We start from the raw sequence: 25,066 nt of genomic DNA on the forward strand, positions 1-25,066 counted from the left end.
CTGGATCAGTCTAGCTTCCAGAATCACATGTTCGTAAGAGCGGGTAGAGATTCTGGATCAGTCTAGCTCCCAGAATCACATGTTCGTAAGAGTGGGTAGATTCTGGATCAGTCTAGCTCCCAGAACCCCATGTTTGTAAGAGTGGGTAGAGATGCCATTGTCAGTCAATGTCCCATTACCTAACCTTTGTAAGAGTGTGTGTAGAAAAATTTGGACCAGTCTAGCTTCCAGAATCACATGTTCGTAAGAGTGTGTGGAGATTCTGGATCAGTCTAGCTCCCAGAATTACATGTTTGTAAGAGTGTGTGGAGATTCTGGATCAGTCTAGCTCCAAGAACCCTATGTTTGTAAGAGTGTGTGGAGATTCTGGATCAGTCTAGCTCTCAGAACCCCATGTTCGTAAGAGTGGGTAGAGATTCTGGATCAGTCTAGCTCCCAGAGCCCCATGTTTGTAAGAGTGGGTGGAGATTCTGGATCAGTCTAGCTTCCAGAACCCTATGTTTGTAAGAGTATGTGGAGATTCTGGATCAGTCTAGCTCCCAGAACCCCATGTTCGTAAGAGTGGGTGGAGATTCTGGATCAGTCTAGCTCCCAGAACCCCATGTTCGTAAGAGTGGGTGGAGATTCTGGATCAGTCTAGCTTCCAGAACCCCATGTCTGTAAGAGTGGGTCGAGATGCCATTGTCAGTCAATGTCCCAGCACCTAACGTTTGTAAGAGTGTGTGGAGATTCTGGATCAGTCTAGCTTCCAGAATCACATGTTCGTAAGAGTGTGTGGAGATTCTGGATCAGTCTAGCTCCCAGAGCCCCATGTTTGTAAGAGTGTATGCCGATTCTGGATCAGTCTAGCTCCCAGAACCCCATGTTTGTAAGAGTGGGTGGAGATTCTGGATCAGTCTAGTTCCCAGAACCCCATGTTCGTAAGAGTGGGTGGAGATTCTGGATCAGTCTAGCTTCCAGAACCCCATGTTTGTAAGAGTGGGTCGAGATGCCATTGTCAGTCAATGTCCCAGCACCTAACATTTGTAAGAGTGTGTGGAGATTCTGGATTAGTCTAGCTTCCAGAATCACATGTTCCTAAGAGTGTGTGGAGATTCTGGATCAGTCTAGTTCCCAGAGCCCCATGTTTGTAAGAGTGTGTGCCGATTCTGGATCAGTCTAGCTCCCAGAACCCCATGTTTGTAAGAGTGTGTGGAGATTCTGGATCAGTCTAGCTCCCAGAACGCCATGTTCGTATCAGTGTGTGGAGATTCTGGATCAGTCTAGTTCCCAGAACCCCATGTTTGTAAGAGTGGGTCTTCCTCGTGACGAGTGAATGCTTTAACCACTTGGCTACCCGACTGCCCCTGTGTTTGTAGGAGTGGCTGGAGACTCAGATCCTGATGTTCCAGTTAGTAATGAACACAGGATGACCAGAATGAAACAAAGAGACAAGCAACACGGGCAATATGATGAGGCTGGGCAGTATTTATTATGTACAGAAGTCTAAGAAACAATGTTACAATTATTTACCCTTTATACAGTAAGGTTCCGATTAGTGCTAGCTTTTGATCAGGTCTATATAGAATCACCACGGTATAACAAGAACAGCATTATGCAAAGCCAAGTAGAGCCATCCAGCACAGCCTGTACACTGAAGGGCAAGGATTCTTTACAAATTACAAGTATCTGTCACACTTATATACTGAATACTGCCAACTGTCAAAGTTAGTATATAGATTCAATCATTTTTTAGAAATTGTATCAAAAAGACTTTCAATTAGAACCACTTTACAGAAATTAAACTAAGGATGTGATTTTATCAAGCCTGTAATGACAAACTTGACCACCATCTTTAACAATGGCTGATCAATAGTGGTATCTTATGACATGAAATCAAGGAAAACATATTACAGAAATCTGTATGTTACTTTAAAAATCTTAATCCATCTCAGCGAAATAAACTGGTGTAAATTACAAGGTAGAATCAAGAGTTCTCTACAACATTAGTAGTGCTACAACAATAAACAAAGAGGAATTTCTTTGGCACTGGTCAAATTGGATGATGGAAGCTTAACACTAACAGCAGCACATGACACTTAGTGTGAATACATGACATCAATGTGTACCCACACAGGACATCGTCATGATACAGCCTTCGGAGAGAGAGCAGATGAACACATGCTGTAAATACCCACAGAATCTCCATCTGTTCAGGGTGGTCCAGCAAATAAATAATGTTTAAGTGAAAGGGTAGACACTAGTGTGTTGGTAAGCTACAATGTCAACCATACCCCTGTTGAACTGAGGTATGGGAATGAATCAGCACTGACTGCTTGAGTCCGAGCTGGAGCTGGAGCTGGAGCTGGAGCTGGAGCTGGAGCTTCTACAGAAAACATTCATCTCGGAAATAAATCTGAGAACATTCAGGATTAAGAAAACATTGCACAGCACAATATTTTGAAGAAAATATGTATTACAAACACATGTACAGGAAATAATGTAGGTATCTTTTGTGGAAAAGCAATCTTGTGGCATTAGTAACACTTGAAGGAATACTGACAAACAAGTTTGAAGACTAGAAGTGTTACAGTGAGTGTAAAGTGTACCAGTAACAGTCAATACAATTCTTACAGCATCCACGGCCTAATAAAGCATCATACCCAATACAGGCAGATATGTACACATATTGCAGTGTCTGGCGCTATCATACTGTGAATGCCTACACTGGCATTACAATGACATTTCTAACTTGTTGTAATGCATAGATGAATAATTAAGATGAAATTTGATCGATGAAGATCTGCATTTAAGATAAATTTCTTATTGTTTCCATTAAGTGTTAAAAGACTGAAAAAGTTATTGTCTTAACCTTGATGCCCCTAACCTTGACCTTGATGTCTCCTAACCTTGACATTGATACCCTTTGCAGTGGACAAAAGGAGCATCTTGACTGTGGCCTACTTACAAGTACTGATAAACCCCGTTAATCCAGATAATACCACATAGTGGAAAAACATGCAGCAAAAAACAAGCCTTGAGTACAGTATCATAGGAAAAGAGTAATGCCCCTATTTACATAGACCTTCTTTCCCTGAAAAAAATAATACTAGCAAAATGGCAAAAATAGGATGACAATGTTGCTTAGACAAACGCCTGTGTGTTGAATAGACAAAAATCAGACCCAAAGAAGTAATGAAAAGGTTTCTTTCCGTGACCTCCACGTGACCTTCACCTTGCCTCACAAAGCAATTGTCAGTAAAGTCTACCCTTTAACTTCAACATGGACTTGCGTTAGTAATCAAACATTCCATGCTAGGTTCCAGTACTGAAGCTCCAATGGACATTCTAACAAGTGAGTGAGCATGTATGGTAGCATGTTGGCTTGAGTCATGTCCCAGCAATATGTTGGCAGGGGAAGTAAAGAATGGGTTTCCTATATTAATCAGACCAAACGCCTCAGCCACCAGGCTGTCCCACCACTCCAGCACACATGGTTTTGTGAAACAGGACCTATTTACCACAAGGCGTATATCAGCATGAAGCTCACCCACATTTCCCCAAGCTAACAACCATCTTCCTCAGAACCAGGAAACACACAATCACAAATCTCACATTTTGTACCCAATTGTTGCCTACAGGTAATAATCCTGAACAATGTTCATTACTAACTTCTCAACTCTATCCAGTAACACTGGTATTAATTCTATATGAACAATTTCACTACTTTGAATACGCATAATTCAATACCAGTCAATTCTGTAAATAGTTTTATCCCAGGTCACAAGGAGGCGAGAATGTCAATGTCATGAGAGAAATGCTTAAAAAATCAACAACTGGATTATCACTATAAGAGAGACTGTGGGGAGACAGGGAGGTCAGACAGATCCGGAGACTATTCACAATCATAAGGAACACATTATCTAAGTATGAGATCTGCAAAACAGGCTGATTGAAAGATAAAAGTTGATATAAGTTGAGTGTACCTTAACCTGCTTCCCATTGGGTCCATACAGAGGTGGTTGACATTCACTGTGGCCGTCAACATTCACCTTGAACAACATTCAACACGACTGTTGACTTTCACAGGGGTTGTCGACTTTTACCGTTGTTGTCAACATTCACTGTGGTCATCAACATTCACCTTGAACGACATTCAACACGATTGTTGACTTTCACAGGGGTTGTCGACTTTACCGTTGTTGTCAACATTCACTGTGACTGAGTGTTGTGATATTACAGTGTTGTGAAATGTAGTGGTCGACAGTCACAATTTGAAGCAGACTGTGACATAAAAAAGGTTGTCCACCTCAGATGCACACCCTTGACACACTGACAGAGAAGTGAAAACAACAAAAACAATCAATTTGTTTCACATTTTAAATTTTGGGGAAGGAGCAATTGTAAAACAAAATTGGTGTGGCCTGAACAGTGTAGCCCCACAGCATGGAGAAAGAAACACTATCCAATCAAAGATCCCGATTTACAGATTAATCATGGCCGTATACAACTGTTTCTCTCCATTAGACTCAGAAGTCCAGGCAATGGGCTAGAAATCACACTAGAACTCATTCCATTAAGTGACGACTCAGCACAATGTCTGTTTACCACGCAGAACTCTTACAGACAGATATTATTATTACTAAGGTTAAGGTTACAATTGGAAACACTGATCTAATAGATAACAGATTGAGCAGTTGCCCTCAAGTATAATCAGAGAGGTCTCATTAAAGTAAAGGGTCACAGTCTCATAAGTAATAGGTTGGTGAAAAAACCCAGAACTATCAGCAATGTCCTGAAATGGAGATGAGCTGATACACTTGTTGGAAATGAATTGCTCTCAGACAGTGACATCAGAAGGGGACAAAGATACACAATGACTGACAGTGGACAAAGAACCCTACCAGCAACCATGCTGCATCTCTAACAGAGGCTTATGATAATGGTAGTTAGAGTGCGTTGATCACTTTGTGGAGTGAGCGAGTATGGTATTACACCGCCTGTAGGACTATTCCAGCAACATCATGGCGGGGGGACACCAGAAATGGGCTTCACACACTGTACCCATCGAACCTGGGTCTTTGGCGTGAGCAGCAAATGCTTTAACCAGGGATGAGAACGGATATTTTCGTTTCCAGCTGAAACTTCTTTGCAAAGGAGCATGGTCCATAATTTGTGGGAGTTTATGAGGGAAAGCCATCAGATTTTAAGAAATTTGTTGTCACTAAGACTTGTGGAAATTTGCGGATCCGCGGACGATTCTCACCCCTGTTTAACCACAAGGCTACCCCACCGTTCCCCCTTTGTTGAAGGGGCCCAAATGGGTTGAGACGGAATAAACAAAGTATACAATAATTATCATTACACATACAAATGTTGCACCTTCATCACAGATCAATGCAGTAGAAAGACCCTACTGACGATTTCAAACAAACAGCAGAAAGCTCTAGCAAACGACTATATACACACTGCTGAGAGGAACGGCTCGGGTATATAGATCTGTTCAGGAGTTCAGCTTCTTGACATCTGCTTTTTGCAAATGGTAGACAATTGCACAACGTGATCAAGTAAAACAAGTTGTAAACATTAGCAATAAAAATAAGAACATTTCGTTCTCTAGGATTTAACTTACAATTTAGCGCAGATGACCTACATTAGTTCAGGTATTCTACATATTAGTGTAGATAACTTACAATTTAGTGCAGGTGACCTAGATATTGTTGAAGTGAGTAAACTTAGACCACAATTTTCATCTTTGACGAAAAGCAGGAGTGTTTTGTACATGATAAGTACCCAAGAATAAAAAACAACTCGTTTCTTCTTCCTCATTAGCTAATTAAGGGTAAGGCTTAATTACGATGCCTCATTCACAGAAATCATGCATTTTGCGAACCCATATTGTTGCATAGCACAGGTAAAAGCCACACTGATGGACAAGCAAGTATTTGCAGGAAGGAAAGGGAAATGTCAGAGTGAGGTCACTGACCTCATGCTTTGTATACAATCAGGAAGGACGATATTGATCTAGGTTATATCGACGTAACAATGTAGGAATCTTTCTCCCCGTATAAACAAATAATATACAGTGATAACAGCTTCTGCAGAGAGTAACAGGCAGGGAGTCTTCAGTCCGCAACTCTAGTGCAGGCAACTTTACAATACGCTTTGTGATATATTATCAGTCAGCCAAGCAGTGGCCCAACTACCCCATGTGGGTGAGTGTTAGAGTGTCAGTGTCGGTGGGTGGGTGGGTTTATGAGTATCTGTGAGTGGGTAAGACAGGGAGTGAATGAGTGAGTGAGAAGGGTTTAACTTATTATTCTAGCCACATGACAGCAGGGGGCACCAAAATGGGCTTCACACACTTTACCCATACGGGCAATTGAACAGGGTCTTCAGCATGGATGCCCATGAAGATCTGGGTTAGAATAGGTCTTCATCAACCCATGTCGTAAGAGCCGACTTACAGGATCGGGTGGTCTGGCTTGCTGACCTGGTTGATGCATATCATTGTATCCCAATTGTGTAGATCAATTCTCATGACATCAATCACTGGATTGTCTGGTCCAGTCTCCATTATTTACGGACCGTCGTCATATAACTGGAATATTGCTGAGTGCAGCGTTAAACAGAAACAAAACTTGTCTAGTGAGTGAGGGTGTGTGGATGTCTGGAAGATTGAGTTAATGGGTGGGTGGCAATATTGTGAGACTGACACTGAGTTACATCCAACTTGGTGGGAGGGTGGTACTCAGTGGATGGGTGGAATATGTGTGGGTGGGTCGGTGGTAGGGTGTGGATGATAGGGAGAGATTGATGGGGGTTTGGGAGTAGGAGTAGGTGGGTGTTTGGATGCTAGTGTATTTTACTTCAACATTCCAGCCACATGGGAGATACTGTCCTGGGCTTGTCATCGCAACACACACTATTGAACACATCTGCTCTGTCACAGCAGCTAAAAACATGCTGATGTTTAAAATGATGATATGTCACAGATGGCTGTCAAGTCAATTTTATCGACAGTGAGAGTGATTATGATTTTCATGTACAAAATGAATTCACTTTCTCGAAATCTAATTCCAAAATCCTTTCAGGTTCTGATAAGTTTACAAACACATAAAAACAAAGCCCAGACACTGTCTGTTGTCGTTCAGAACAAGCCCTCAAGCAAACAATGAAAGTATGACAGGAGCAAGTGTCAATAAGGTGCACCAACATAGTGATGAAAGAAAGGAGTTTGGTTTGGTTATGGTCAAGTTGCATACATTCAGTACTTGCTGAACCAAGGATCATGATGTTAGTGGATCTGCTATTCCAACCCACACTGAAACTCTGACTTAGACTACACTTAAAAGTGGGTCCAAAGTGTCAGATGGATGTCAAAAGAAACACCAAAGGCAATCCAACAGGGAGTCAAACCTGGACTTTCTAGGTGAAGGAGCAAGTGCATGAACCATTAGGCTACCTTACCAGTACACCGGGACAGGCCAAGGCTGAATCCAGCAGGGAGTCAAACCTGGACTGTCTAGGTGAAGGAGCAAGTGCATGAACCATGAGGCTACCTTACCAGTACACCAGGACAGGCCAAGGCTGAATCCAGCAGGGAGTCAAACCTGGACCGTCTAGGTGAAGGAGCAAGTGCATGAACCATGAGGCTACCCTACCAAACCACCCAATGTCACCAACACAAGACATTGTTGCTACTGGGCTAACCACAAAAGCTGTATGTTACCAGATGCCTGCACTGCCGGGGAGGAATCATTAACAAGCACAAACAGTAATGATTTAAATAATATAGCATCACAAATTACAGCATGATATTATACACAACTGCATCCTCGTCAACTAAGAAGTTATGTGCATGCTGTACATGACACAGAGCTAAAACAAGATCACAAGGGAAGGACAAAGGGCTAAAAGCAAGTCTATGTTGTCGGGATACCAACGTGGACATTCCTCAGTAGGGGATATTCCTGTAGTGTGTATGCTGTCCATATATATTTCTACATTAGACAAATGTCTATCAAGACTGTTGACTTCAGTCAACACAATAAAGGCCTTTTTTCTTAATCAAGTTGTGTAGATACTAAAACAATATGATGTTGTGAAAATGATGTTTTGAAGAATTTCACAACATGACAAGAATTCAACATATTAATCATCCAGCTACATAAAAGCACGTGCTCAATTCAATTCATCGTTACAGAGGTGCTTCCCTTTTTTCAAATTCGAGTGCATAATTCTATCAAATTTCTCGGCCTTCATTGGAAGAGCATCACTACTATAGAGTTACTTCCCCTACTTTCACAGGCTTCTCCAGCAGTCAACAGGTGCCCTTTGCTGTATCCCGACTGAATGCTGATCATCTGTGCAGGCAGCAGCAGCAACAACAACAGCGTACAGCAAGCCAGCATAAGTACATTAGTATCAAATATATACAACATGAATGACTACATATATCAAACAGATTAAAAAGGTATAAAGTGTACCTTGATCGTTTAAAAAAGTTGATCTGTTTATCTCCAGCCAGAGAATTTGATTGCACGATTTAATCATCAGCGTAACATGAACCTCTCCCCAAACTACAGTCGGAGATGAAGCCGAAAGACAGCCCTTTGATGTTGCAGCATTAATATCCAATCTGACCACCAACACATGGTAAACAGCACACAATGTAAATGCATTGTCAGCAGTCTTCTAATATCTGTTACCAAAGAGCTGCCTTTCAAACATCAGCAAGATTAAACCTTACTCCATCATTCAAATCTACATCAAGAGGCAACTGTCTTCATTCAATCCTCTTTTGTCCATTATCAATACGTTTCCTCGACAACTGTGTGACTCTTGTATACGTACATTCTTTCTAGAAAACTACAGAACACATTTATATCAAATCGCATCCTTCTTCGGTCTTGCTCAGGGTCCATGATGTTGCGGTCAGCATTTGAAGCAGGTGTTATACATGATGTTGATGAAGCTGGGTGGGTGATGTGTTGCAGGGTTAACTCAATGCAGTGTTGGACTCCGATGGGTAATCTCACCGCGTGAAGTAATGACACCATCAACCCTACCCTACATAGATCTGACTGACCTAGTTACTAGATGAAGCAGATGGACACTGGACAGCAATGGCGTGACACAGCATCATGGACCGTGGACTGTAGTGGGAGAGGCTGAAGCTGCTTCAGGCAGATACTGCCCAGTGGAAGGTATCATCAGTCATCTCCGGTACCCACAAGGTCACAAGGTGAATCCTACTAGCTTACGAACTGATGCAACCCTGTCCCGTACAAGGTCATAAGATGCATCTATGTAGCTTGATAATTGATGCAATCACAAGGTGAATGTTACGTAGCTGTGTAACCGATGACAACGCAAGCTAGGGCTTCTCCATCACCTGATGGGCCTGCGCAGGCATCTGACTGATTGCAAGCATGGAGCTGTGGACTGACCACCTGAAAGATGACCTAGGTTACCTTGTCACCTGATGATAGTACTTTCACACATTCCAAGTCGGCTCTCAGTCTGTTAAAACAGGACGGTGCATTTTCTAGCATGGCTTGATGAAGGAACTATGGAGACGGTCTGTTCCAAACACTAGTGGGATTTGCCCGCTGCAGACACCTCAATGTTCTCCTGGTTATGAAACACGACACTCAATCAGCAGCTTGCATCCTGGAGATCTCGTTTTAACAACCGACAGTGACATCTTTCAGGTCTGTGAACTAGAGTAATGCTATATGGTGTGCTAGACTTGATCCTGATCGTACAGGTGGACCTCTATGTAGGATGTTGGCACGAAGCCCTCGGAGGTATCGTCCCGCTTGACCCGCGTCCACCCGTCGCCCTGGTCAGCCTCTATGATGTTGAACTCTTCATTCTCCAGCATGGAGATCGACCCTTCGCTGCTTCCTGAAAACCACAGCAACAGGGTGAGTTTATTTGGGAGAGGTAATGTAAAGTGAAATGGGGGTAATGTCATGTTAAAGACTATTGCACTTATATAGCGACGTGCATACGTGTGCGTGTCTTCCTGTATTAGTCCGAACTATTGCCGGTCTTATAGTGCTAGCCCACTGAGAAACCATGCTGCAGTTCAACATGGACACTCCACTCAGACACAGTATACTGACTCCGAGCCAACCAGTCCTTGTCTTGTCCCCAAACTACTGAGTGTCAGGCAGGATAAAAACAACTACCTTCTTTTAACGTCTATTGGCATGACGTCTCCAGGCAGATGCTGTTTCAACAAGACCATGGAGGCGGTCTTATTTAGGAGGACTGTGTTTTCTGCTGTCTAATGACACATGGTCAACACGTGTACATAAAGATAAATCAGCATCAAGCTACTTTGGAACGGATGTTGTGATGAAAGTTGGCATGGGCTTTGCTACAGTTGTAGAACTCACCATCAAAAGGATATAATGCCCGACAGGTTCCGATGATAGGAAACGTTTCAAACTCATCCTCCCCCTCCTCATCTCCATCAATAGGCCTGAAACAGAAGGTCAGTATGAGACGTTAGCAGTGAGTGGGAGGCAGTTTCATATTACGATACAGTGAAGTTTCCACAAAGAAACATAAATATCAGAGGTACATATCATATGTAAGGTTCAGCTAGATGTTTGTTTTCTATGGATGTGAAATGAACATTGCAAATATTCAGAGTAACATTTGCATCAACATCAAAACAATTGTTATTGTTGATAATTCTTGGAATACTACCTCTATTACATCACTGCCATAATATTGTATTCAGGCTGCGACCACACTAAAACTAAACAATCAGATTTTCATCAGAAGTCCTCCTCAATGTCAACTATACATCATTAGTCGTATCCCTAATAGCACTCTGGACGACCTCTTCCATGTGCAGAGGCAGGTCATTTCGGGTCTAAATGACTTCATTTCCTTTCTAGATGTCATTTCCGGTCTCTCAAAGGTCATAAAGGTGTCATCTATGACGTCACTTCCGGTATTGGTTCCGGTCGTGACGTCACTTATTCCACTTGTGATGTCACTTCAAGTCAGGAGGAAAGCCCGAAGTGATTCAGGTCTCAGAAGTTACCACTTTGGTGAAACCCACAAGCTCGGGTGTGCTGCTCACAAATCTAGAAACATTACCAGGGCGAACCAGGATTCAAACCCACGGCAAACTGCGGCACCTTAGACGACTGGGCACCCTGTGCCCCCACAACAACCATGATGTGACAGACACTGACAGCATATACTTACGCATACACATTATGCTGCAGGTTTGGTGTTCCTGGCTCGGAGACCTGCTGTTGACTGGCTGGGGTACTGCCATCTGACACACTTGGGGACAGCGACTCGTTAGACGTACTGTGGCGCCGATGTTTACCATCAGCCTCACCTAGATAATTCTGGAACACATAACACAAACACTCATTTCATCACTCAATATGTCCACACTACCTAGTAAGTTGAATGCTGACTTTCGTGGAACCTCGATAGCCTGAAAATAATTCAGGGACAATGTTGAACATGAAACTCATTATTGACGGACACTTGTTTATCCAAACAACTAATTTCAGCAAGCAATTCATCTCTACGAACACAGTAGGTAGATTTACGTAGTCAGTAGTGATGGGTATTGGCCTTTTCTATAGCCATAAATTGCAGTAATGATTCATGTATTGCGATACATACCACAATTTATTGCATGCCTTCTTTCACTTGTAATTTGTAACAAAATACTAAAAAAGGTCACATACATCACACTTCCCCTGCAGTTTTTTGACAACTTTGTAGTAGTCCACCATTTTGTTGGATGTTACTCTGACCACAACACAAACGTAATAGACAGATCCTATACAGGAGGCTGGTGGTGAATAATTTTGCTTCTTCGATCACAGGAATCAGATGCTAATTTCATAATTTCAACTGGAGTTGTCACTGATGTACATTTTGCCAACAAGATGAAAATATGCATGATTTTGAAAACCCAATATACACCAGTATTTTCCAAACATATTGTCGGAAGTATAAATACGTAATTCAAATCATGGTATACCTATAGCAGTCAGACACAGCAAGTAAGGTGTTGGGACAATCCTTAAGAACTCTCCAGTATAATGTTATATGTTTCAGGACCTACTGATTGACGAGAGTGATCTAACTGACGTGTCTGTGTGTCCACCTGCCCCCTGTGTCTGTACTTGGAATCATATTGTTTAAATGGCATCAACGTGTTTTCACTCACCTCAAACTTTTGCAGATCTTGCCGTAGATCATCTATCTTTTGAGCATTTTCTTCTATTTTCTTATCTAAGGTACTTGGATCTCCTAGAGCCGGGTTGTTTGCATAAACATCTTTCATCTTCAACATGCCTTCCCTGTAACAGCAAGCCATGTATACAGTCAAACACCGTTGTGTTGGAGTTGAGAGACCTATGTCAATACTGAGGTTCCACACAACCGAAAATGATAAATAAAGAAGGAACATGCAGGGGCAATGCTTTTACTTCGAGACAACAGTAAGTCCCACATAATCTCAAGCTGAATTAGAGCTATCACTGTAACAGCAAGTCCTATATAATCTCAAGTTGAAACAAAGCTATCCCTGTAACAGCAAGTCCTATATAATCTCAAGTTGAAACAAAGCTATCCCTGTAACAGTTTAACTCTACATTACCTCTGTCTGTCCTACCCCCAAGGACTACCACCCTCCCACAGACCTACAGTTCCTCTCTGCCTGTCCTACCCCCAAGGACTACCACCCTCCCACAGCCCTACAGTTCCTCTCTGCCTGTCCTACCCCCAAGGACTACCACCCTCCCACAACCCTACATTACCTCTCTGCCTGTCCTACCCCCAAGGACTACCACCCTCCCACAACCCTACATTTCCTCTCTGCCTGTCCTACCCCCAAGGACTACCACCCTCCCACAACCCTACAGTTCCTCTCTGCCTGTCTTACCCCCAAGGACTACAACCCTCCCACAACTCTACATTACCTCTGTCTGTCCTACCCCCAAGGACTAGACTACCACCCTCCCACAACCCTACATTACCTCTGTCTGTCCTACCCCCAAGGACTAGACTACCACCCTCCCACAACCCTACATTACCTCTCTGCCTGTCTTACCTCCAAGGAATACCACCCTCCCACAACCCTACAGTTCCTCTCTGCCTGTCCTACCCCCAAGGACTACCACCCTCCCACAACCCTACAGTTCCTCTCTGCCTGTCTTACCCCCAAGGACTACCACCCTCCCACAAACCTACAGTACCTCTCTGTCTGTGCTACCCCCAAGGAATACCACCCGCCCACAACCCTAGAGTACCTTTCTGCCTGTTCTTTGGCCATTTCCTTCTTGATTGCATCAATCTTCTGCTGCAGCTTCTTCCGACGCTGATTGGGAGGCAGGTCACTGAAGTCTTCCTTTGGGTCATCCACCTGAAGACAATCAAACCAGTCATATCTCACTCTAAACTGGTCAATATCCATGTAAACGCCCACCATCAAGCAGATATGTCACAAGTATCTTTAACAAATTGTTTCTAACAAAACATTTCGTATTTACCACAAAGCATGTCATTCACATAACAATACTCTACATGATCATTAAGCAAAGCGAAATAAGCTGCTAAATTTGCGTTCTTTATCTGTGGGATCATGCCATGTTACACAAAATTACTCAATGTTAATTTCATGGCAGGTCACAATTCATATACAATGATATGGCTGTATGTCACTGAAATGACCGCACATCATCATCACCATCATCATTCCTAAAGGACAACTGTCACAACGAGGTCAAGGGACCTCATACTAGCATCTACCACTGATAACCCTCAACATGCACGCATGCAATACCAAAGCATACCACAGCATGCAATTTCTACCACTGCTGTTTATAACCACCTAAAACCGTTTTGGTATTCCACTCACTCATTTGTAAGCACGAGACAGCTATTAAGCTGTCTATACTGTTTCATTACAAAATGTTATCAGATGAAATACTTAAATTAATCTTTTTGTTCTGTTTGTTGTTTAAGACCGCACTCAGCAATATTCCAGCTATATGACGGCGATCTGTAAATAATCAAGTCTGGACCAGACAATCCAGTGATTGACATCACAAGCATCAATCCATGCAATTTGGATACGATGACATCAATCAACCAAGTCAGCGAGCCTGACCACCCGATCCCGTTAGTCACCTCTTATGACAAGCATAGTTGCCGTTTAGGGCAAGAATGGGTTGCTGAAGACCTATTCTACCCCGGATCTCCACCGGTCAGTTAAATTAATCAGTAGATCATAAAGAGCATTTACTGAGCACAGCAAAAATGTAAATAAATATCCCAGGCATTGATTAAATGTCCAGTGAATGGTGCCTCAGTCCATCAAATATCAAACCTGGACACTTGCTTAGGAAAAGTAAAGCATATCCTGCAAATGTAACACATTAAATCAACAAAAAATAATTCCAGGCAAAAAAAACCCACTGCGAGCCTAAGGACAATGTAATGTTCTGTTATGGACAACATGCAGAAAACACTGGTGAGAACGCAGGGAATGTTAAGTAGCCTCTTACACCAGTGTGAGGACAGGGTTGAGGAAGTCAACCTGACCCGCCTACTTGTGAAGTCAAGTGTTGATATTGTGCAGCAACACTCCGATGACCCCATGGCTTGATTTACAGCTTCTGGCACAATAACAATACTCACTCTCTAATTGCACCTTGTAAACAAAGTCGTACCAAATAGTTGTCACATACTGTTCTCGCTTAGAATTCATAGCCTGAACTTCATGTAATAGAAATTGATTTCGTTATTTGTCAAGTAAACTGTAGTCTTCCATATTACAGAGCACCATGTTATCAAGACATTAATCCATCCTCGTGGACAGTTGACATTAATGTACAGTTGCATGTTAAGTCAAATTAACATTTACACAAGCATATTTGTCAACTGTGGTTTGTATTCTGACTTTATGACTGCCCTGTGGCCTAGTGGACAGAGCGTCTGCCTGGAGAATGGAAAGTCCTTGGCCATGTCATATGGTACTTGTTGTTGCCTTGCCTGGTTCTCTGCATCAAGGGAATAAAACAAGGACTAGTCAGCTCAGTCTGTACACTGTGTCTGAGTGGAGTATCCATGTTATACTGTGGCATGGTATCTCAGTGGGCGGGCACTATAAAACCAGTTTTAATCTGGACTAGTAGTACAAGCAGCCATACACACTCATGCATGTACGTTGATATAAGTAAAACAATCTTGAACAAGACGCTAAACCCCATTTCACCTCACATCAAACTTTAGAGTTTAATGAAGCATTTGCACATTTCAGAGTGAGTGAGAGAGTGAATGTTGTTTTTCGCTGAAGTATTTCAGCTATATGGCAACATCCAGTAACTGAATTTCACACAGGAAAACCAGTGGTTGACAGTATGAGCAAATATCCACGCCAGCTAGAGCCACAGTATCAGAAAGATCCCAGGTTTAGAAGTGCTTAAGACAAACATCAGATACTTGGAATCCCCACCGACATGTCAGAGGGTATCAATGGGTATCAATGGAGATCCACTTCAACATCACTCCGTGGACATGTCATTTGTTTGCTTGCTGTCAAACCCCACACTCAGCAATATTCCACCTCATAGAGTCTGGACCAGAAAATCCAGTGATGACATCATGAGCATCCATCTACACAAATGGGATACATCAACCAAGTCAACAAGCCTGACCATCTGAACCTGATAGTGGCCTCTTGCGGCGAGCATGGGTTGCTGAAGACCAATTTTAACCCGGATCTTGACAGGGTTGAATTCTGAATCAAATCGCAGCCACAAGAAATAACTTTACATGGTGTCGTACATTTGGGCCCCTCCAGGGCACAGCCATGTTGTATTAGTAACAGTGTCATGTTAGAACAACACTGATGGTAATTAGAGTTCCCGGCCACCAACATCCAAAGGTCAAGGTCATCATGGTAGTTAAGTACAACAGAAATCATTTGGTTAATAACTCACAAAACAGTGCTGGAGATGGAACTAAATGGGAAGGTTTGTTTGCTTTTCTTCCTTGTTTCTAAAAAAAGTATAGTTGCATCTATCTTTTTCAAAAGTTAGGGGAGATAATTATATAAAACATGGTGCTCAGGCTGGTTGCTTGTGACAATGGACGTATCATCTAAAGAGATGAAGATTTACACACGGTCACACTACGTAGCAAATTTGAGTTAACTTTCTCGAATATTTCTCTCCATAGATAGATGTCCATATTTCTGTACCAACACTGCTTTGATGAAACAATTTCCTGTTATATACAATAGATAGACATGCATCTTTCTTGATGACATCACAGAGTCGCTACATGTTCTCTAAGACAGTTACCATGGTTACATACTGAAGGAAGTACATCTAGGACTACAAGTTGTCAATTTGTAACCTGGGGATGCCCTCTGTGAAACTTTCCCAATCATTATGCTGTGCTGTTTGTTAAAGTGCTCTTTGACAATGATTAAGAAAATTTCCCAGACCATCCCACGTTTTATATCCCCATCTGGTGTTGTACAAGGGAGAAATATGTTCTTAAACAATAGCCCACAAGTGAAAATCAGATGCTGAAGCTGTTTTTTCAACCTATATAAGATTTGTTCCTCTCTGAAAATCCTGTTTTCAAACAAGATACAGCATCACAAGTCTACATAACTCACCTGTCCGGATTAATTTTGATTGTATTCCATGCACTTTAAACAGTTGCAACATAAATGTATTTCCTTGGGACTCTTCTGCAAAGATGCCCCATGCCAAACATTGTTGTTTGCGTATTTGATAGCACTACATGTTTGATAAACATCGGATCTTGACAACTATGTGAAAAGAAACTGTCATCTATCTTCACTGATAAAAGAAATTTGTTGGAGGTGCAATCTTCTGTTTGAGAACATGTTTCAAATATTTCTGGATGACAGATTCAACAGTCTTGACTGTTTGCTCAGAAGCCAGAGTGTGATGAATTATTTCCCCTTGTATATATACACCAGACAGGGTGGTAGATTCACAGTATATACCACAGATCCAGAAGTCTATGGCTAACCCAGTTGGAATCATATTACTTGTCATTCTGCTGCCATTTTTCAAAGCAAATGTCATCATGCTATACACATTCAGAGGAAATACAATTTGTTCCTTCCTGAGTAAAAGGATGCAAACACAATTCTTACTTCACAGAGCTCTCAAAAAAATGAATTCTTGTGATCGTTAAACAGGAAAAAGCCCATTGTGCAATTTCCGACATTTGCTTTGTAAAACAGGCAACAGAAAACATTGTGGAGCAGATTTGCCACACAGTGACAACTAACAGGCTGTAGTTATGACATTTCATTAACTAGTTTAACACTGTGTATACAACTGACTACACTAATCCTAGATATGACCAAATCAACTGTCACAGTGTGTTGCATCTGCTAACTCTAGGAACTGAGTAAGATGCAGGCTCAGTAGATCATCATATCAAACCATATCTGCCCAGGCCAGGATTGACAGCTCCATAATGAATACCTATTGTAGCAATATAATCGGGTCAAGAAAGAGACGTCCTTTTGTACATGGGATTCAAGGGTCTATTTAAAGGGAATTTGGGACGCAAATAAAATCTATTTGGTACGTATATTCAACATTTAACAAAATATAAGGTACATAATAATTCCCTTTACCTGTATGTATTATATTTTAAAATATTTTTCTCAGTCATTCAATTTCAAATCATACCCTTTCATGAGCTAGGAATGAGTTTGAAAGTTTTTCGTCTGCGATCTGGATTCTGCCTTCGTAGAGTGAATATTAAGAATTGTGTTAAGTAGTCTTTGGGATTCAGGGGTGAACAAATGAGACCGAGTGAAAAAAATTAGAGGGGATTTGGGATTCAGGGGAGCAGGGGATGTTTTCTGAAATGCCATATTCTGATATGATCATCTACTCAGCCTGTTCTGACACCTGGGTCTGGATGCTACAAGATATCATAGACACGGCATACCTGGATCTAACCTTCATATACACTGGGTACATGTGTGACACATAGCATACATATTTGACACATTGCATACATCTGTGACAAGTTGCATACATCTGTGATGTGATTGCAATATATTCCATACTTTAAGCTATGTTAGTATTAAATATATGCAAAATATTACTGGGATATAAAAAATAATAATTTCGAAATGGTGTAAAAGCTGTTTGTTACAGCGCACAGGGATTACGTTTTAGAAATTGGTTTAAAAAAAGATGTGGGTTGCTAAGAAAGTGGACACTGTCCTATCAGAACGAACAGTTATCACACTTAAACATGACAGGTTGTCATGGTGACATCTTAAGTTTACCAGAAGTGATGTTTTTGTGAATTTGGATGATACTTATGAAACTTTGGATAGCTATTTTTCAACTTGAAATCTAAATTATAACTTTTTAAAGACAAGAAATTCAGAATTTAAAGGGAACATATTTCCTGCATTCCAACATAGGAACACCTAGTTTCTGAGAGCAAACATAGGAGTACTGTGTAGAGTGATGGTCTGTGGCTGTAATGCATGGTCTGTCTATGACATAGTGCAGTAGATCCAGTGAGAGAGACTGACGGACGACGGACAGTGACACAGACATACGAGGTGGGCGACATATTTACCGTGGTAGAGATTGTGGGTAACTGCGATAACAGCTAGAAACAAAATAAATACACACATAGCCTTCAGTTCCAAAGTATCTAGCTTGGATGAGCATCTCTAGCGCTCTATGCTTATATGGATTCAACTCTCTCTGTATGAAGCTACCCAAACTAAAACCAACCACTCTCCATATCAGACCGAAGTTGCAATTCATAGAAACATGTACGCACATTGTACCAAGTTGGGATACATTATCGTTAAAGAAGATGGATTAATTTTGAATTTTTTCACCAAGTCAAATAATAATTAACGCATCGAGATACTTTCTGGGTGTTGATGAAATCATCCAACTTGATTCCAAGTAGGCCTGGAAAACGTGCTGAAGAAGGTGAGGTTTCTAATAAAACTGTGCCAACCATCACCTCAGTTCGTCATACTTCCAAACAAATGAGAAATGTAAAATTCTATTGTAATAAATCTTTGTCCTGGAAAAAAGCAATGTAAACAGTGACGCACAAAAGAACAAAATTAACAAAACAATACCTGGAAGCAATCTGACCATGCACCTTGACAAAGATACCCAGCATTATGCCATGATCAGCAGCTACCTCTAGTGTTCCATGGACTTATTGACTTCATAAAAGGGCTCCATTTCAGAAGTTTAATTGTTGACTTATTACCTGTGGTTTACCATATCGCTGTAGTAACCCTATCTCAGTGCTGCCCCCTTAAAACAATTTAGATTTGGACTTGTTGCTACACGGAGCTGCTGACTGTGCCAGTGTTTTCCTAATAGATTCCAGATCCAAATGTGCATCGTACTTTATAGGCTTCAGCAAAGTGCCAGCGTCATGATCTAACGACAAAGGCAACATGATTTACTTCATGAGACACTCGTCTTCACATACAAGTACTGATATTGTAGATGGAGCAACAATATATTTACTTATCGAGTTGGAAATCGGACTGGTAAAGATTTTTTATCTGCAATAGCTCTCAACGATGACAGCCATAAATCTGTACCTTCTCGAGGATCCATACCCGGTAAGTACATAGAAAGCTGCATGATGGAAAATAGATGTACACATATTTGAAGGCAAATCTATTAGGAAGCAAATTGTCTTGTGGTCTTCATGGGGTTATGATTCATGTACATACGGCAGGGTTGTTAGTGCCGATGTTCCAAATCGGGAATCTATTAGGTAAACATGATGGGACAGCCCGTAGCTGTGCATAGCGACATGTCAATATCAAGGCAGCACAGAGATACACTTACCTCAGCTATCTTTCCATATAGCTTTTAAAAACACATTCATAAAATTAAAGTAATGTGACATTATTCGGATGCTACAAAACTACATGGAACACAAGGTGTCCTCCCCATCTGGCCGACGCTGTCAAACTGCTTGCAGCACAACTACTCACACACCTACTCATGCCATGCTGAAAACATAGGACTGGGTACTAGACAGGAAACTCAGGGGAAACTATAATGCAGGATGGAAAACAGGACTGCATTCTTTACATACCAATAATCCAATGATCTTTAACATGAGGAAAAACAAATAATAACGGCTGGCTAGAAAATAAAACTTTGGTACAAAATTCTCCCGAGAAATTCTGTTGGTTGTTAACACTCACACAAATACACTGAAGAGAAACCTACAAACAAATTGAGTCAACAGTCAGACACCAAGCACTCAAATCGAAAAGAATATATCCTGACGAAAAATTGGAAGCGTCATAACATTAATACGTCTCTTGAGTTAAATCAGTTGTCAGGAAAGATGTATGCAATTCATGAAAATGAACTACGGTGAAAGGTCTGCTACGTGAGACATGAGAATACATGTGAATACATGTGAATTGATGTGATGAACGTTATGTGCCCTTGAAGGATGAAGCCGACGATGAGGCAAGATGAAACATGTCTGACAACTGATCTAACACAGGAGCTTCACTAACATCCAACATCTAGTCTAACTGCCATCAAACAGACCTGAGATTTCTGCAGCAACAGTTAATAAAAATGTTCAGTCAATGTTTAAGAAGACAAATCATCTTTAGAAAACAAACTTGGAAATTCCACATATTTATAATTACAAATTGGGAATAATGGTAAAAACAACTGAGCACAACATATCTGTAGGAATGACTCCATTACGCCCCAAATTTTTAAATAAAAACCTTTTAAAAAAATTAAAAAAAGAATCTGCAAAAGTAACACCTAGAGTAGACCGTACAATGAAGTGCATGATAAATATTCACTTTACACATGATACAGTAGGTCAGATGACCATATGCAAGAGGTTGTGAAATACATCCGAGTGCATACCACACAGTCTCTACAGTGAAAGCTGTATTATAATCTAGCCTATCTGCCAATGCAACAAACACTCTAGCTTGGGTTAGTGGCATATGGCTGCCTACACATAGTTAAGAATATTAGGAATAAAGAAGATTTGCTATAGTATGGATAAACATCTTGTCTTTTTTTTAAAGTAAGACAAACGTTGATTCATTGTAAACAGAACGAATTCCCTCCCTGTAAATCACATCTACTGACAATAACACCTCGCCCTACAATAGTCAAAAACACATCTTACAATCTAGCAGTACTACCAACACAGAGTAAGGGAACAATAAAGTGGGCGAAATATTTTGGCGTTCCTCATAGTGTACCACCTGCTAACATTTTGTGAGTTCACACACACAGCTTGAGACTGAATACTTACTGATCAATTACATCTGTGAAATAAAAGGGGGCTGGCAACGGTAGGATATTGTATTATGTGGGTCTTTTGGTCAAAGGTTCAAACACAGGATTTGAAACAGATATGTAGGATGCCCTATTCACTTCAAAAGTTTCTTTAAGTCTAGATGAGCCAACATGAAATAAAGCTTGGAAAACACCAGCAAAATCAGTGGATGTGTGAGATGAGATGTCACAGTCATTACATTTAAAAGAATCTCTGAGTCTAGTTTACCTAAAGGATTACAACAAAATGTGGACTAACATCTAGTCTCTGAAATGAAAATATTTTACAGATAAATTATCATCTTAATAAAATACAACAAAAAGGAGCCCAGGGACTTCATTTTGAGAAACTGCAGTAATCTAGACTTGCCAAATATTACAGACCAGCATGGGCTGTATGGGATCAATTTGTTTTCAGGTCTGTATGACAGACAAAGCAAAGTGCATCGTTCCCTTATGTTCGGTTGGTAGTACATGTGCTTCCTAAAAGAACAGTGCACACTCCTGTTAATATGCTAATTCAAAATGACCAATATGTTAGTAGAGAGACCAACAATCTGAACATGACCTACCTTTGATGACTGAAATAAACCAAATATTCCCCCTCGTTTCCGACTCTTGCCAGAAACAGTGGATGTCTTATAGGTATTTTTCATGTCTGAAGGCGCTGATTTGGGTGTGGAGTGGTTCGAGTTTTCGGTGGCCTGCATGTTGCTCAGATCTTCGAATGGAATGTCACTGGGGACCTGAAACCCTGACTTGTGCCTCTCGATAACCATCTTTGAATCCTGAAAACATAAGATGAGGTCCGATGAAATGGAGTAAACGCCACGTCCAAAAGTATAGCACTTAAATAGCGACGTACAAGTGTGTGTGAGTGTGTATGTGTGTGTGTGTGTGTGTGGGGGGGGGGGGGGGGGGGGGAGAAGAGCAGTCTGTACCCATGAAGAGCTTGGACAGAATAGGTCTCCAGGAACACATGCCTGCCAGAATAGGCGACTATGCTTGTCGTAAGAGGCAACTAATGGGATCAGGTGGTCAGTCTCGCTGACTTGCTTGATGAATTGTGTAGATCGATGCTCATGACATCAATCACTGGATTGTCTGGTCTGGACTCAATTATTTACAGACCGCCGCCATACAGCTGGAGTATTGCTGAGTGTGGGGTTAAACAACAAACAAAGAAACAAACGAACAAAGACTCTAACTCTGTCATCTACTTCCTGGTAAGCATAAATGTATTCTTCTCTACTAGCAATATTCAACACTACATTCAGACATTAAACAATTGTGCATGGTTGTATTGAAGTCTCACTTCTTTTGCATTTATGGCTGCTGCAGCCTTCTGCATGCCGTCGATGCAGGTGTTGATGATGGGGATGACATTCCTGTCAGCCTCTGCACTCTGACCTATAGCTGACTGGAGGCGGTTGATTCGCTTCTCGTCCATATCTTGTAAACCCTGAAACACACACAAATAAGCTTGTACTTGTAAAAAGATGAAAGGGTAATATGACATAAAAGTTGATTAAGATTTTTTATTTGATCTGTTTGTTGTTTAACGCCGCACTCAGCAATATTCCAGCTATATGACGGCGGTCTGTAAATAATCAAGTCTGGACCAGACAATCCAGTGATTGATATCATGAGCATCGATCCCCGCAATTGAGATATCATGACATGCAGTGAGCCTGACCACCCGATTCTGTTAGTCGCCTCTTACGACAAGCATAGTCGCCTTTTACGGCAAGCATGGGTTGCTGACGTCCGACAGATTTGTTCTTGGGCTGATAGTTTATATAAGTAATTATTAATTAAGTATTTTTAAAGTAATGTGATAAACATGACATAACTTTCATATTCATAAACAGTAGGATTAGACCTTTCAAATGGTGTATGACATATAGTCGCAAACATGTTTTACAAGCTGATACTTTCCTTGATAAATGAGTGAGTGAGTGAGTTGGGTTAACACCGCTTTTAACAGTATTCCAGTTATATCATGGCGTGTCAGCTTAATGTGGGAGGAAAGCCCGAAGTGATGCAGGTATCAGGCGTCTACCACTTTGGTGAAACCCACAAGCATGGGTATGGTGCTGCCAAACCTAGAAACATAATCGGGGCGAACCGGGATTCGAACCCACAATCATAGGTTTCTGGCTAGCCCAAGGGACGCAACTCTGCACAGTGAATTGCGGTGCCTGAGACGAGTGGGCCACAAGTGCCCTCCCTTGATAAATGAAGGCTTCATCTATCACTACTTAATCTCTGGGAACTCGGTGTGATAGCAGTAAAAGCTTCTGTTGGACTGGTTGTGTTTTGTAATTGATATTGCAAGTGTATGTCTCCCTGCTTCATCAAAAATGTTTGGGTCGAATAGGACTGGAACAAGTCCAAATTTACTACCCGGGTACCCACCCCTCTATTACCCGGGTACCCACCCCTCTACTACCCGGGTACCCACCCCTCTACTACAAAGTACCCACCCCTCTATTACCCGGGTACCCACCCCTCTATTACCCGGGTACCCACCCCTCCATTTCCCGGGTACCCACCCCTCTACTACCCGGGTACCCACCCCTCTACTACACGGGTACCCACTGTGGATCTCAAGAGACAGGTACAAAATGTCCAATTGGCAAAACGTATTTAGATACAGGTATCAAACAATCTGGTCATGTATACAATAAAGTTGACTTAAGTTATATCTTTATTCAACAATAGTCCGAAAGAATGGGTGCATAGTCAGAAAGAAATGCGAACATTAGTGACTTGTAGCGTAACCATAGAGTTTTAGATAATTTTTGTCTTTAAACAATACATCACGTGACTAACCACAAGTCTGGGTTGTCCTGTGGGTACCCGGGTCCTACTCGTTACCCCCACGACCCGGGTACCCGAGTTACCATTTTTAAATGTGCTGGCCCTTAAACATTTTCAACATCATTCGTAAAGGAATATTCTTTCATAGACTTTTCAAACAGAGAGTCATCCAGCTGTACATAGTTGATAAGGAGATCACTCAATTCACTATATTTCATACGCTGTACTCATGGTCAAAGGGACGATGTAGTTTACCGGGTGCAGGCTGATCTCTACCATCTCGCTCAATTACTGCGCTATAGTGTGACCGCTGTCTCGCAATACTACTCCAGTGACTCTCGCTTCACGATCCTTCAACACCCCTTTTCGGTCTTAGGGAAACTTACACATCTTTACGATCCAACACCCCTTTTCGGTTTTAGGGAAACTAACACATTTTTACGATCCAACATATCTTTTCGGTCCTTAGGGTTAGCTTGCTTTGGGCAAGGGTAGGCCATAAATTCTTACCTTTTCAAGAGTTAATCTGATTGGTCGGTCGTGTTGACATAAACAATAGCGGGTGTAGTTTCAAGAAAAGATTAATGGGACATCACACGCATGCGCAAGTCATTGTTTACTTAATTGCGCATGACTGTTATAATTTTGGTAATAAACTTAAGATAACTTAGCACTAAGACAGATTCAAGAAACGTAGCACTAAGACAGCTTCAAGAAACATAGCACTAAGACAGCTTAAAAAAACTTAGCACTAAGACAGCTTCAAGAAACTTAGCACTAAGACAGCTTCAAGAAACGTAGCACTAAGACAGCTTCAAGAAACGTAGCACTAAGACAGCTTCAAGAAACGTAGCACTAAGACAGCTTCA

The 25,066-nt window shown here is 41.5% G+C and overlaps 1 protein-coding gene across 1 annotated transcript in view; it reads right to left on the reverse strand.

Moving 5' to 3' along the window:
* Positions 1–9,727: 9,727 nt before the first annotated feature.
* The window catches only part of LOC139458548 (cdc42-interacting protein 4 homolog), a 29,114-nt gene continuing 13,775 nt past the window's right edge, over positions 9,728–25,066 (reverse strand). The window contains exons 7-14 of the mRNA XM_071239977.1: positions 24,640–24,676; positions 22,690–22,862; positions 21,947–22,162; positions 13,287–13,399; positions 12,203–12,335; positions 11,215–11,363; positions 10,389–10,474; positions 9,728–9,891 (exon numbers count right to left, since the gene is read on the reverse strand). Of these exons, the coding sequence (XP_071096078.1) occupies positions 9,728–9,891; positions 10,389–10,474; positions 11,215–11,363; positions 12,203–12,335; positions 13,287–13,399; positions 21,947–22,162; positions 22,690–22,862; positions 24,640–24,676 (1,071 nt within the window). The remainder of the gene's footprint in view (positions 9,892–10,388; positions 10,475–11,214; positions 11,364–12,202; positions 12,336–13,286; positions 13,400–21,946; positions 22,163–22,689; positions 22,863–24,639; positions 24,677–25,066) is intronic.

The sequence above is a fragment of the Haliotis cracherodii genome, unplaced genomic scaffold (genome assembly GCF_022045235.1).
Source record: "Haliotis cracherodii isolate W230 unplaced genomic scaffold, xgHalCrac1.p SCAF_13, whole genome shotgun sequence".
NCBI lineage: Eukaryota > Metazoa > Mollusca > Gastropoda > Lepetellida > Haliotidae > Haliotis > Haliotis cracherodii.